At 35.5% G+C, this 15541-nt stretch overlaps 1 protein-coding gene across 1 annotated transcript in view; it reads right to left on the reverse strand.

The window, feature by feature from the left end:
• The window catches only part of CPNE8 (copine 8), a 220448-nt gene that overhangs the window by 176764 nt on the left and 28143 nt on the right, over positions 1-15541 (reverse strand). The window contains exon 3 of the mRNA XM_046013749.1: positions 14741-14787. Coding sequence (XP_045869705.1) covers positions 14741-14787 — 47 coding nt within the window. The remainder of the gene's footprint in view (positions 1-14740; positions 14788-15541) is intronic.

Consider the following 15541-nt stretch of genomic DNA (forward strand, 5'->3'; position numbering starts at 1 on the left):
CCCCTTAGAATCACTATGTTTGTATCCTTTGGAAAAATACCCAGAATACAATTGCTGGGTCATAGGGTAGCTCTATTTTCAATTTCTCGAGGAACCTCCATACTGTTTTCCAGAGTGGCTGCACGAGTTTGCATTCCCACTAACAGTGTAAGAGGGTTCCCCTTTCTCTGTATCCTCTCCAACACCTGTTGTTTCCTGAGTTGTTAATTTTAGCCATTCTAACCAGTGAGATGGTATCTCACTGTGGTTTTTATTCGTATTTTAACAGGGGCACTTTTAAAAGACACAGAAGCCAACTTGAAGGTGCTCCTATTTGTTAAATTTGTGAAAATTTGAGCCCCAAAATAAACAATAGTAACATAAAAATCCACTGAAAAAGAAGAAACTATGAGTCCACACTTATAAAATAAAGGAATAAATTAAAAGTCTAGTGAGGAAAGAGATATTTATATACCTTCAAAGCATCTCCCCACACACCCACAAACTACTTTCCCAGCATAATTCCCAGAGTCTCTTCCGAAAATATTAACTACAAAAAAAAAAAAAGGAGTGTAACTTTTTGTTGGAGAAGACTAGCAGACATTACTTTAATCAAGTGATCGAAATCAACCTAAACAAAAGTGGAACAAATCAAAACCCTGTGCCACCAGATGGGATAAAACAAGAGGAACATTCAGTATCACCTCTGTGATATTTCATCCAAAGCTGCACATGAGGGAAAGTATCACACAAAATCAAAATGAGAGAAATTCTATAATGTAGCTGACATTTCATTTTCAAGTGTCAAGGTCATCAAAGTTAAGAAAAGACTGAGGAACTATTTAAGATCAAAAGAGACCACAGAGGGAGATAAACCATAAGAGACTCTTATCTCACAAAGCAAACTGAGGTTGCCAGGGGAAGGGGGGGTAGGGAGAGGGTGGTTGGGTTATGGACACTGGGAGAAGTATGTGCTATAGTGAGTGCTGTGAAGTGTGTAAACCTGGTGATTCTCAGACCTGTACCCCTGGGGTTAATAATACATTAGATGTTAATTTAAAAAAAAAAAAAAAGAGAGAAACCACAAGAAATGGCAACTAAAGCAATACATAATTCTGAATGGAATCCATCTGCTTTAAAACATATAATTGGGACAACTGGTGAAAACTGAAGAGGGTCTTAGGATTTGATGGCAGAAACACATCAACGTTAATTCCCTAAGTCTCAGTATTATATTATGGCTACATAGGAGAATGTCCTTTGTGCAATAAAGTATTCAAGTGCTAAGGGTCATCATGTTGGCAACTTATTCTCAAATGGTTCAAAGGAAAAACATTCTTTCTATATATGCAAATTTTCTGTAAATATATTTTCAAAATTTAAAAAAATACTTTGAATCTCAAAGCTAACAAAAGTACAACATATCAAAACTTATTGGATATAGGGGCGCCTGTGTGGCGCAGTGGGTTAAAGCCTCTGCCTTTGGCTCAGGTCATGATCCCAGGGTCCTGGATCAGGCCCGGCATCGGGCTCTCTGCTCAGCGGGAAGCCTGCTTCCCCCTCTCTCTTTGCCTGCCTGTCTGCCTACTGGTGATCTCTCTCTGTCAAATAAACAAATAAAATCTTAAAAAAATAAAATAAAATAAAAATAAAAAAATTTATTGGATATAGTTAAAGCTCCTCTTAAAAAAATATTGTAGACTAAAATGCATATAATAGAAAAGACAAATGACTAAAAATAAATGTTGTTGTCATCTAACTCAAGAATTTAGAAACAGAACAAATTAAGCCCCCAAAGCATGGGGGAAAAGTAACAAAAATAATTGTAATATCAATAACATTTTTAAAAACTAAATTAAGTGGGGCACCTGGGTGGCTCAGTGGGTTAAGCCTCTGCCTTCGGCTCAGGTCATGATCTCGGGGCCTGGGAACGAGCCCCACGTCGGGCTCTCTGCTTGGCAGGGAGCCTGCTTCTCTTCCTCTCTCTCTCTATCTGCCTCTCTGCCTACTTGTGATCTCTGTCTATCAAATGAATAAATAAAAATCTTAAAAAAAAAATTAAAAAAAAAAAAACTAAATTAAGTAGCCAACAAAGGCAAATATGGATTCTTTGAGACTTTACCAAGATGAAGCACGGGGAAAAAAAGACAGAAAATGCAAATTATTAATATCAGAAAGTAAAAAGAGCATCAGTACAGATCACACAGAAATTAAACATATCATAAAAGTATATTCCAAGAAAATTTATGCCAATAAATGAGAATTTGGGCAAAGCTAATAAATTCTTGGAAGAATGTAGCACACAAAATTGACAGAAGAAGAAATTGAAATCTTGAGTAAACATACATGTAAGAAAGGAAATGAATCTGAAGTTAAAATATCCTAAGAAGAAACGTCCAGGCTAAGCAGCAAAATATAGCAGCAAAATTTTCTAAACATTTTAATTAAGATATGACATTAAACTTCATATATTCTCTCAGAAAACAGAAAAAGTGGAAATACTTTCAAGCATATTTATTGAGGCCTGCCTAACCTAAACAACAAAATCTGAAGTCTATGACAAGAAAGGAAATTTGTAGGTCAATATCACTTATAACATAAATACAAAATTCTAATAAATATTGGCAAAGCATACCAACCAATATATTTAAAAGATACCACATTATGAATCAGTTGGGTTTTTTCCAGAAATAAAACATGTAATTCACCACATTCACAATATAAGGAAAAATAGGGGTGCCTGGGTGGCTCAGTGGGTTAAAGCCTCTGCCTTCGGCTCAGGTCATGATCCCAGGGTCCTGGGATCGAGCCCCGCATCGGGTTCTCTGCTCAGCAGGGAGCCTGCTTCCTCCTCTCTCTCTCTCTCTGCCTGCCTCTCTGCCTACTTGAAATCTCTGTCTGTCAAATAAATAAATTAAATATTTAAAAAATAATAATAATAATATAATCATCTCAATAGATGTATACATGAAAACTTTACCATTAAGGAACAAAACGAGGATGCTTCCTATTACCACCTTTATTCTACATTGTACAAGAAGTACTTGTCAGCACAATAAATATCATGATTAGATGGGAAAAAATAAGACTGTAATGCGCAGATCAGCATAGTTTATGCAGAAAATTTTTAAAAGCCATAAACCATTATTAGTAAGTTGAGCAAAGTCACTTCAGAGTTATTATCCAAAAACTAAATTATATTTTATATATCACAATAAAAAATAAAAATGAAAAATGATGAGTTAACATTAAGATCAAAAATATTAAATCACTAAAGTTAAATCCAACTAAAAATATGCAAGAGCTCTACATAAAAACTGTAACATCTTAAAAGAAACCAAAGAAAACTTAAATAATTAGAGGGCACCCATATTCATATATTGTAAGGCATACTATTTTATATATTTCAATTCTCTGAACTTGATATACAGTTTCAACATCATCTCAGATGTCATAGTGTGTCTCTGTGTGTGTGCATGTGATATATGTATGTGTGTAAAGTAGCAAATAAATTCCAAAATTCCTCTGGAAAAGTAAAAACCTAAGAATATTCTAGAACAGGGTTCAGGAAATTACAGCTTCTGAGCCAAATATGACCCGCTGCCTATTTCATAAATTGAGATTCACTGGAGCATAGCCATCATCAAGCGTTCATGTATTGTCCACGGGCTGCTTTCACGCTACAATGTCTAGAGAGACCAGAGGGCCACTTAGCTTAAAATATTTATGCAGCCCTTATTTATATCTGGTCCTTTACAAGAAAAGGAAAATGCTAACCTTCAGCCTTGAAAAACCTTGAAGGAAAAAAAAAAACTGCCAAGCACAAACAACCAGATTTAGTTATTAAAAGAGTTATTAAAACAAAGTATACCACAGTAGAAACCTATAATACTCTCACATATATAGTCATTTCATCTATGACGATGGTGATATGACTGTGCAGTGGAGAAAGGAAATCTCTTTAATAAATCATCCTGGGTCAACTAGATACCATATGGAATCAAAGTAAATTTCATCTCAAGCCATACCCAAAAATTAATTTCAGAGGAAGTATAAATCTAAATATGAAAGTTAAAACAATAAAACTTTTTAACTTTATTTATTTTAAATATAAATTAAATATTTATTTAATTTAAAATAAAGGATATAACCTTGGGGAAGGGAACATCTTCATGACCTTGAAATAAGAAAGTTTTCTCAAACAAAACAAAAGCATAGCTCATAAAGGAATTGGCTGCTATGTCAACCTAAATTAAAATTAAGAATTTCCGTTCACCAAAATACACAGTTCGGAGGGTAAAAAACCATGCTACAAAAGGAGACAAGGTATTTGCAAGAAATATAAGCAACAAAACTTACCAACCTAAAGATATAAGTAACTCCTAAAAATCAATAGCAGGAAAAACAGCCAAATAGCCAAACATGCACATCATAAAAGATAGGCAAATGGTCATTAGGCCTGCCAAAGGATGTTCAGCCACACTATCAGGAAGTTAAAATCTAAACAAGACACCTTTGCACACTAACAGAATGGAAAACATTTAAGAGACTTAATAATAGAAAACATTAGCACAAATGCTCTGCAATAAGAATGGCAGATGGAAAATTCTGGAAAATGATTTGGCAGTATGGACTGAAAATGAAAATATGCACACTAATGGAGGCATCACAATCCCTCATTTTAAACTATATTACCAAGCTACATTAATTAAAACAGTATACTACTGGCATAAAAATAGATACAGAAATCAATAGATCAGAATAAAGAGCCTGGGAATAAACCTGTGCATTATCAATTAATTTACAACAAAAGAGCCTAGAATAAACAATGGGGAAAGGACTGTCTCTCCAGCAAACGGTTGGAAAACTGGACTGCCAAATGCAAAAGAATGAAACTCTGAAACCATATGCAAAAACTAATTCAAATTGGATTAAAGACTTGAATATAAGACCTGAAACCATAAAATTCCTAAAAAAAAAAAAATATATATATATATATATATATAGGCCGTAAGCAACTGAACATAGGTCTTGGTGATAATTTTTTCAATCCAACATCAAAACTAAAAACAACAAAATCAATAATGCATCAAACTTAAAAGCCTCTGCACAGCAAAGGAAACCATTAAGAAAAAGAAAAGGCCGGGGCGCCTGGGTGGCTCAGTGGTTTAGGCCACTGCCTTCGGCTCAGGTCATGATCTCAGGGTCCTGGGATCGAGCCCCGCATCGGGCTCTCTGCTTGGCAGGGAGCCTGCTTCCCTCTCACTCTCTCTGCCTGCCTCTCTGCCTACTTGTGATCTCTCTCTGTCAAATAAATAAATAAAATCTTTAAAAAAAAAAAGAAAAAAAAGAAAAAGAAAAGGCCACTTGGTTAATGGGAGAAAATATTTTCAAATCATGTATCTGATAAGGGTTAGTATCCAAAATATATAAAGAACTCATTTAACTCAATAGTTTAAAAAAATCCAATTAAACAATAGGGAGAGGATTTAATGAGGATTCGATAAACATTTTTCCAAAAGAGACACAGAGATGGCCAATAGGTGCATAAAAGGTGCCCAACACCATTACTCATCAGGGAGATGCAAATAAAAGCTACACTGAGATATCACCTGTTAGAATGGCTTTTACCAGAAAGACAAGAAATTACTAGTGCTGGGAGGATGTGGAAAAAGAGGAACCCTTGTGCACTGTTGGTAGGAATGTAAAACTATCCACTGTGGAAGACAGTATGGAGGGTCCTCAAGAAATTAAAAATAGAGCCATCATATGATGTAGCAATTCCATTTCTGGGTATTGGCCCAAGGAAAACAAAAATGCTAATTCAAAAAAGATAGATGCACCCCCATGTTCACTGCAGCATTATTTACAACAGCTAAGCTATGGAAACAACCTAAGTGTCCATCAATGATTGAATACATAAATAAGAGATGATATATATATTCTATATTCTAATAGTCTATAAATAATATTCTATATCTAATATCCTAATGTTCTATATAAATAGATATATCTATAGCTATGTATCTATATATATTCTAATATATATATATTCAAATATTATTCAGCCACAAAAAGAGAAGGAAATCATGCCATTTGTCACAACATGAGCGGACCATGAGGGCATTGTGCTAAGTAAAATAAGTCAGACAAAGACAATACTGTATGACCTCAGTTCTATGTAGAATATCTTTTTTAAGATTTTATTTATTTATTTGACAGACAGAGATCACATGTAGGCAGAGAGAGGGGGAAGCAGGCTCCCCGCTGAGCAGAGAGCCCGATGTGGGGTTCGATCCCAGGACCCTGAGATCATGACCTAAGCTGAAGGCAGAGACTTTAACCCACTGAGCCACCCAGGCACCCCTTCTATATAGAATATTAAAAAATAAATAAGAAATAAATTTAAAAGACTCATAGGTCCAGAGAAGACATTAGTGGTTGCCGCCAGAGGCAAGCTTGGGGAGTGAAAAATATGAGTGAAGAGGTCAAAAGGTACAAACTTCCAGTTATAAAATAAATCTATCATAGGTATAATGCACAGCATGGTGACTATAGTTAGTAACAATGGAAGGTATATTTGAAAGTTGCTAAAAGAATTAACCTTAAAAGGCCTTATCACAAGGAAAAAAAACTTTATGTGTAGCGATAGGTGTTAATGAGATTTATTGTGATAATCATTTTACAGTATATGTGAATAATCATTATGTTGTATCTGAAACAAATATGTTATATGTCAATTATATCTCAATTTTTTAAAAATGAAAATATGTATAACTTATGATTTAGAAATTTTACTCCTATGTATACAAATTTCAATCCTATATATACAAACAATAAGAATAATAAATATATAAAGATAAGTACAAGAATGTTCTAATCAATTAATCATAATATTCAACAACTGGGAACAACCCAAATGTCTATCCAGACTAGCATGGGTTATATTCATAAACAGAAAGCCATACAGCAAAAAATATGAACTATTACCACACACATGGACAGACTTCCACAACATAACTGCGAGTTATGAAACTAGATACAAATAAACATATACTATATCATTCTATTTACATAAGGCTTAGGAATAGAAAAAATGATCCTATAGTGCTAGAAATCAGGATAGTGGTTTAATTTGGGAGGAGAGAGGGGCACAATCAGAATTGCTGGATTATAGAAGGTTCTATTTCTGATGCAGGTGGTGGTTACATGGTTGATGTGTTCACATCTAATAAATTATTGTGCTATATTATTTTTCCCTTTATTCAGCTATGTTTTATTTCAATAAAAGGGTATATTAAAAACAGAACAGAAATTCAGCCATAATAAAAAGCAAATTAATTCTGCCATTTGCAAGACAACATAGATGAAATTTGAGGGCATTATGTTAAGTGAAATAAGTCAGTCAGAAAAAGATAAATACTATGTGATCTCATTTTTATGTGGAATCTAAAAAAACAAACTCATAGAAACAGAAGCGACTAGTGGTTGTCAAGGGTGGTGGGAATGGGCAAAAGTGGTCACTGGATACAAACTTAAAGTCCTAAGATGACTAAGTTCTGAAGATATGATATACAACATAGTGACCATAGTTAACAATACTATACTATATATCTGAAAGCTGCTAAAAGAGTAGATTTTTTAAAGTTCTCACCACAACACACACATAGACACATTCACAACACACAATCATCTTGAGATGATAGGTGTGTTAATTTGCCTATTTTGGTAATCATTTTGTAATATATACATATATCAAATTACATTGCATGCTCTAAACTTACATGTTATCTATATCACTTAGATCTCAATAAAGCTGGAAAAAGTAAACAATAAGTAAGAACAAGAAAAAGTAACTCAAGGGACCAAAATTACTCTGAATTTGTTTTTCAAGTAATAATCAGTAAAATTCTATTGAAAGTATGATTCTTGTTCAATTGGTCACAGAATATTCATAGAGTTAAAAGACTTTTAACTGAGCCATATAAAGAAAGGACAATTTAAATTAAGCCACAGCTTCTAATCATCTGTATCCAGGAATATTTGTAAAACTACTTCATGTCCTTTCCTAAACAAAAAAATTTCAAATCTCATAGGTCTCTTTCCAAAACTGGTATGGCTGACCTTGGGAATTCAAATATACAGAGTATGTTCCTGAGGGGCACACAAAATATTTTTGCTAAAATGGTAATGCCTTAAGACTGACTACATATACCACAGAAGATATTGAAAGAAGATTCTTCCCACCACATACCACACAAGTGTTCTTCTAATAGAACTTCAGTGTTTTCTGTTACAACCCCCTCGATGAATCACATTAGAGAAGTAATGATACACATCGTGAGACCCCTTCAAATGTCTATGAGAAGAATATATTGTCTGCAGACTGAGTGTTTAGCAGTATTCTGTCATTAAGATCTTTTTTTAAAAAACAGAAAAGAAAACTAAACAAAACAGAAATGTTCCATTGCTTGGCAGCATGAGTCCAACAGTGAAGGTGCTATCAGCAGCCATACAGGACCCTCCTCAGGGCCTCAGCAATGGGACCTGCCTAAGGATTGGGGGGAACTTCCCATCCTGTATCAATAACTTTAGCTGGTTCACTCTAGGATTTCTTTTTTTTTTTTTAATTAACATTTAATGTATTATTTGCCCCAGGGGTACAGGTCTGTGAATTATCAGCCTTACACAATTCACAGCACTCACCAGAGCACATACCCTCCCCAAAGTCCATCAGTATTTCTACAGGACAAAAAGGAGAGACTGGTTTTATTCTCTCATTAGTATCCCCTAAGCTTCAAGACACATTGATGTTTTCAATGGATGCTGTAATTCCAGTTCCAAAATCAGTAGTTCAAGTTATGATAGGGAGCAGCAGAACAAGCACTGGGATCTCACAACTGATTAGTATACCACACGTATGTTCTCATTTGAAAAATGTGACCTTCATACCAAATGATCTGAGGGGGTTCTCAGTTTTGAAACCATGAGAGTCAAGTGTGTGCCTCTATTTGAGGGTATCCTCAAGTTTTTCGTTCCAGCAAATATTAACTGAGCACCCTCTAAGAACAAAGCCCCAGCCTAAGTGTTATAGCGTAGGAGGCTGACCTTTGAGGAGCACTGAGTTGAAAAGTGAAGCTGAGGCTTACTTGTAAGAGAGTAAGTTCACAAAAAAGACCGTGATGTTTGTTGAATGGTATCAAGTAGAAGGTGACAAGGACCATGAGAAAGATATAGAAATTATGGGATTTTAATGGTGCAAGGTGGAAATTCTAGGTTTTAAGTTTAGAAAAGTCTGTTGGGTAAGGTAAGATTTAAGCTGGACTATGAACAATATTCTCAACCTTTCTGAATATGTTTGTGTATTTATGTATTACACATACATGATTCAGTATGGAGATGAATAAACATTAAAGTAGCTCCATGTCAGAGGAATGGTTCAGAAGCAGAGACAACATTACTACAGTAATCAACATGTGGCAGCAGAGTACTGTCAAACTATGATCGCTTTGGGTTATATAAACTTCAGTTTGCTTTCTTTCATCCCATACTAAATTAGAGAATCTAAAACAAACTCTATAATTTTAAATGTTTAAGAGTAACTCACAGGGCGCCTGGGTGGCTCAGTGGGTTAGGCCACTGCCTTCGGCTCGGGTCATGATCTCAGGGTCCTGGGATCAAGTCCCACATTGGGCTCTCTGCTTGGCGAGAAGCCTGCTTCCCTCTCTCTCTGTCTGCCTCTCTGTCTACTTGTGATCTCTCTCTGTCAAATAAATAAATAAAATCTTTAAAAAAAAAAAAAAGAGTAATTCACAAAGGAGATTACCTATGGATAACTAAAATTTAACTCAGATAAGTTAATTGCAACATTTTCAGAGCCTCTCAAAGTTAAGTGTACATCCTCGGGGATAATACTTTGCCATTTCCACTTGCCACTAAGAGGTTTTCATATTTTCTTCATTCATGACACTTAAGTATCATTTCTAACTCCAAATTATTATGCACTGAAATAATTTTAGTTTAAAAATATCAATTACTTCAAGAGCTTTTAATAATTTGCAATCATCAGAATTTATAGAAGACGTGCAGGTAATTCTAACAGTGTCATATATAATTTTTTTAAATGGCAGACTTCAACTACAGACCCATTTTAAATATTTTTTCTCTCTTTATTTAGAGCATTTGTTTCAATATGGTTTGAATTCTTTTTCTTTTTTTATTACTTTTAACTATCTAAAGGTAATTCATCCCAGAACATAGAATCATATAGCTAGTTACTGCATACTTCTCCAGAATACAACTAAATTCAAAAACAAAGACAACCACTATACTACTGACCTAAGTCAGTACAGTAATAGTAAGACTCACTAGAGTTGCCAATAAAATTCTCCAACTATATTGTATGCTCCTCGAAGCAGAATACTGTCTATTTTAAAATCTTATCCACCACTGCAGCTACAAAATAGGCACTCAAAAATATGTCAAACTGATAAATGGGTGGATATATTTAAAGTTCCTAATGAAGTAGCAATTTTACTGTTTTACTTGTCTGATTTCAAATAGTAGAGAGTAGTTACCAGAGATGTTTTTGCTGTTATCTTGTAAAATAATGTTCACTACTTAGAAGATACTTAGAAGAGCTGGAAAAAATGACTAGACAACTTTTGAATTCTCTCGTCTCAAAAGAGCACTTGTAAGGAAACTAGAACTGAATCCAATTTCACTACTGATAAATTAGTCCAGCCCCTGTTTAAATACTTCCAGAAACAGGACATCCACTAGAGTGCCAGCATACAGTTCTAGGAAACCCACTCCACCTAAGTATTACACTCCAATTAAGTATTACAAAGGTCTTCCTCACAGGAGCACCTGGGTGGCTCAGTTGAGCGTCTGCCTTCAGCTCAGGTCAGGAACCAGAAGTCCCAGGATTGAGCTCCAGGATGGGCTCCCTGATGGGCAGAGAGTCTGCTTCTCCCTCTCCCTCTGCCCCGCCCCCTGCTTGTGCGCGCGCGCTCTCTCTCTCTCTCTCTCTCAAAGAAATAAATAAAATCTTTAAAAAAAAAAAAAAAAGTCTTCCTCACAGTGGCTTAAACAACATCTCTGTCACTCCATCCTCTGAGCTAAATTTTTTGTTTCCTTTTTTGTTTCAATATCAAGTACATGTACTACCATTTCTAAGTGAAAATACTTTCAAGAGTTTGAAGACATTTATTATGACTTTTATTCATACAGCATAGCTTCTATCCCTTTCTTCAAGATGGCAGCCCTCCTAAAATACAGAGTTGGCATTCTGACGGTCTCAGATGGAGGACAGAAAAGTAACACTCCAGATTCGCTCCCACCAGAGCAAAATACAATAGTATTTGATTGAATCACATAAAATTGCCAACACTCAACCATTTTTGACCTACAAAAATGACAATTTCATGTAGTTCAACATAATAGCATTATCTTCTTTGATGTAAGCACAGCACATCCATCAATGCGTCCTCAGATTGCATTAGCTTTTTAGCAGCTGTGTAACACAACTGCTTCATATTAGGTTTGAGGCCAAGTAAATCCCATAGGTCATTTTCCCATCAACTGCTGGGCTTATGCAATGAATCTTACAGAATTTTATAATGTGGGAATTTACTTACTTGCCATTTACTAGTTTTGTTATCCTTATAAAAATTTTTTGATCTCTTAGGGTCCCAATGTATCCTGAATCATATAATGTTTCCTATGTACCAGACACAGTCATCAGTCATTCACATTTGATCTTCCTAACCACTGTATGAGTTAGAATCATTAGTTCCCACATTACAGATGAGGAAACAGACACTGAGTGGTCAAGTGCATGCCCTAAACCACTACATCACCTGGCTCTCAAAATAAGGAAACTTTCTCAAACCGTCTTTCTCAAACGGTTTTGTGGCGATTTAATATTATACATATAACATATTTCCAATTTTTTCACACCTTTCCTTTATCTAGCAAGTTCAATTAGCCGCCAAATACAATGGATTTCGGCTCCTAAATGCTTCTTTCTTGCATCTGGCACTTCCTTTCTATTCTTCCAGACTATTCTCCAGTTACTAACACTTTTAATTCTTCTGAAATGCTGTCTATTGAAATTACCTCTTAACTGGTTTCTCTTCCTCTCCATCCATCTGTTCCTTTCCACACTATGTAACTCTGGGTCCTATTTCTAATCACTCTTTAAATTTCTACTTTGTTTTTATACTCCCTTTGAGTATTAGTTCCTCTTACTAACTTTTCTTACTCCTTCAAGGAGAAAAAAATAAACAAGTAGAATTTTGTTTTCTGTCTTATTTTCTTATTATGCTCTTTTCCCTGAAGAGTAGGCCTTCTTTCCTATTTGTCTCTCATTCAGAGGCAAGCTGAAATAAATAAGAATAAAGCCCAAAAATCAATTTATAGAATTTCCTTCCATTAACAAAACCAGAATGTGAATGCTAGGATCAGATCAGGATTCTGCAAAGCAAGGTGGTCTACAACAAAGGCTCTGGACCCGATGGCCAGGGCTGAAATCCTCATTCTGTGATTTATAACTGGATAACTTTTATCCTGTCACTTAAGCTTTCTGTGCTTTAGTGTCCTCGTGTGTAAAATAAGGATTATGATAGCATCACCTCTTAAGGTTATTGTGCAAAAAATAAATGAGCCAATATATCTAAAGGGCTAAGAACAGTAGTTAGTAGGAAAGATCTTGTATAGACAATAGGAAAGCCTCATCACTGGAGATCTGCATTGGCCCAGATGCCTGGTCCCGTACCTTGTGAATATTTGTCTCAGTTCCTTTACTGGTCCCTCAAGTAATGGTTTTTTTTTTTTCTTTGTTTTTTTTTTTTTTTTTTAAGATTTATTTATTTATTTGACAGAGATAGAGAGAGAGATCACAAGTAGGCAGAGAGGCAGGCAGAAAGAGGGGAAGAAGCAGGCTCCCCACTGAGCAGAGAGCCCCATGCGGGGCTTGATCCCAGGATCCTGAGATCATGATCTGAGCCGAAGGCAGAGGCTTAACCCACTGAGCCACCCAGGTGCCCCGTAATGTTATTTTTTGAACACTCTTGGTAAGTGCCAGTCCCCAGCTAGCTTGACTCTTAATGGGCAGTCAGCAGTTCCACTGGATTGCCTCAGGCCTTTAAACAAGGGAACTCTAGAGTGAATGACAATAGACAGCAAATCTTTTTGGAACATAATCAAAGGAATAATTAGGTAGAGGAACAAGAAAGAGGAGAATGGACTCAGGAGAATGTCCTAACAGAGAAGACAAAAGAGAACATAGGTCTGCTGAAGAAAGTGGCTCATTTGAGATTCTTTTTTTAAAAAAAGAATTCACATCACTGGATAACTGATAAATAAAGAAGGTGTGGGAAGGAAAGTCAGGATGGCTACAAAAGTCGCAGTTTGATATTTCAGCTGATGATGTTATTAGCTATATGTGGAGCAAAGGCAGCAGCCATAGGGTAGAGCTGATGAATTTACATTCGTGTATGTAGAGTTTGAGATGAAGCTCAAAGAACTACATGGAAAGGTCTAGAAGCAGTTAAATATGAGAAACTGGTGCTCAGTATCCCACTGACCCATTATCAGTAGGAACAATTTTCGAATTGGTTTATTCTGCCAGTTTTGAGACTAAATGACCATGACCTATTCTTATCTTCCATCTCACAGTTGAGACGCACTGGTAAAATGGCTGGGCTGCAAGGCAATCTATGGCAACAAGTAACAGAAGTCTCCCTCAGGAATCTCACCAGAAACTGCAACCCTATTAAAACAATGCACTAACTTCCTAGGATAGGAAGCAGATAGAAATGAGTGAACTACAAGCGGACAAAAATGTCTTTTATTTTAACAGACTCCCTCCCCTCCAGTGATCATCCTTCCACAGGAACATGGAGAAGCTCTCAATACAAATTAACCAAACTAATAATTCTGCCTCCTAGCTTTTATTTCATTAACAAAGTATGTTGTGATGAGCACTGGGTATTGTACACAACTAATGATTCACTGAATGCTACATCAAAAACTAATGATGTACTATATACTGGCTAACTGAACATAATAAAAAATGAACAAACAAATAATTAAATAACAAAGTATGCCTGTATTAGGAAACGGAGTTTTTACTTTATTTTCAAATAATAAATTACCAACTAGCAAAAAGTAAGTGACAGCTGATATCAAGCATCATACTTAAAACCCTTTAAAGCAATATTTTATAAACATCAGCAGTTGACTTCTAAAAGTGAGACTAAGGGGAGCCTGGGTGACTCAGTGGGTTAAGCCTCTGCCTTCAGCTCAGGTCGTGATCCCAGGGTCCTGGGATCGAGCCCTACATCGGGCTCTCTGCTCGGCAGGGAGCCTGCTTTCCTTCCTCTCTCTGCCAGCCTCTCTGCCTACTTGTGATCTCTGTCTGCCAAATAAAGAAATAAAATCTTTAAAAAAATAAAATAAAAGTGAGACTAAGTCTAGCCTTCAATTATATAAGGATTGCAACACATTAAATTTACTTTACACTGAGGAAAATACAAGTTTCAAGGCGGGAATATTCTACAGGAAGGTCATAAATCAGACAAACATTGAGGATTAATAAAAACAAACACAAAGATTACTCACATAAATTTAAAAAATGCCATCTTTGGGTTAAAGAGGACTTAAAATAACTAAAATCAGGGAAACATCACCTTGACCAAATTGTAACTTAGACCATATTTTCCAGCACAATGATATTCAAAAAATTTTTAATGCTTACCTCTCTCCATTCTTTATTTCCAACTCCTTGTACATATAAGACACAAACTATAAAAGAAGAAAAAGTAAATATATAAATGTCTTTTTATAAATATAAGATATGAATGTATATAATTTATCTTTAGCTGTCCAAAAGTTACATCAAAATGATTTCATAATTCCCAGGCTTATTCCTCCTCTAAGAAAATTGCTAGTAAAACATTAAATGACTAAAAACTTTTGTGAAGAAACAAGAAACTGTATCAGATCTTTAGAACCTAACATGCATAGACCTAAACACAAAAATATACAATAATTATTTGCTAATGTCTACATTATGTCTACATAATACATAAAGTCTACACGAACCTTGCTTTACATAACTTTACATTATGCTACAGATATACATAAATTTTTAAACAGTTTGAGATATTTCATGTTACTAAAGATTAGTCAAGCTCTTCCTAAGATACCCGTCATGCTCAAAGCCATCACAAGACGGACAATCTGGAGCATATCATCTTCTGTATTTAACATTTGCAACTCCCAACCTCGATAGCTATAAACAGGTAAGAAATCTTGTCAACCACAAAAGGAAGTCACAAAAAGAGAAATGAAGGGTTTGGAGTAAAGATTAAGGGATTAAAAATAAAAGTCCCACTTATCTGTTAAGTGAGCCCTAGGAACTTTTAATACCCACATTTTAATGCCTTTTCCCCAATGACTACTTGAAAAATTCTAACATCTTGGGGCGCCTGGGTGGCTCAGTGGGTTAAAGCCTCTGCCTTCGGCTCAGGTCATGATCCCAAGGTCCTGGGATCGA

This window comes from Meles meles, chromosome 7, assembly GCF_922984935.1.
Source record: "Meles meles chromosome 7, mMelMel3.1 paternal haplotype, whole genome shotgun sequence".
NCBI lineage: Eukaryota > Metazoa > Chordata > Mammalia > Carnivora > Mustelidae > Meles > Meles meles.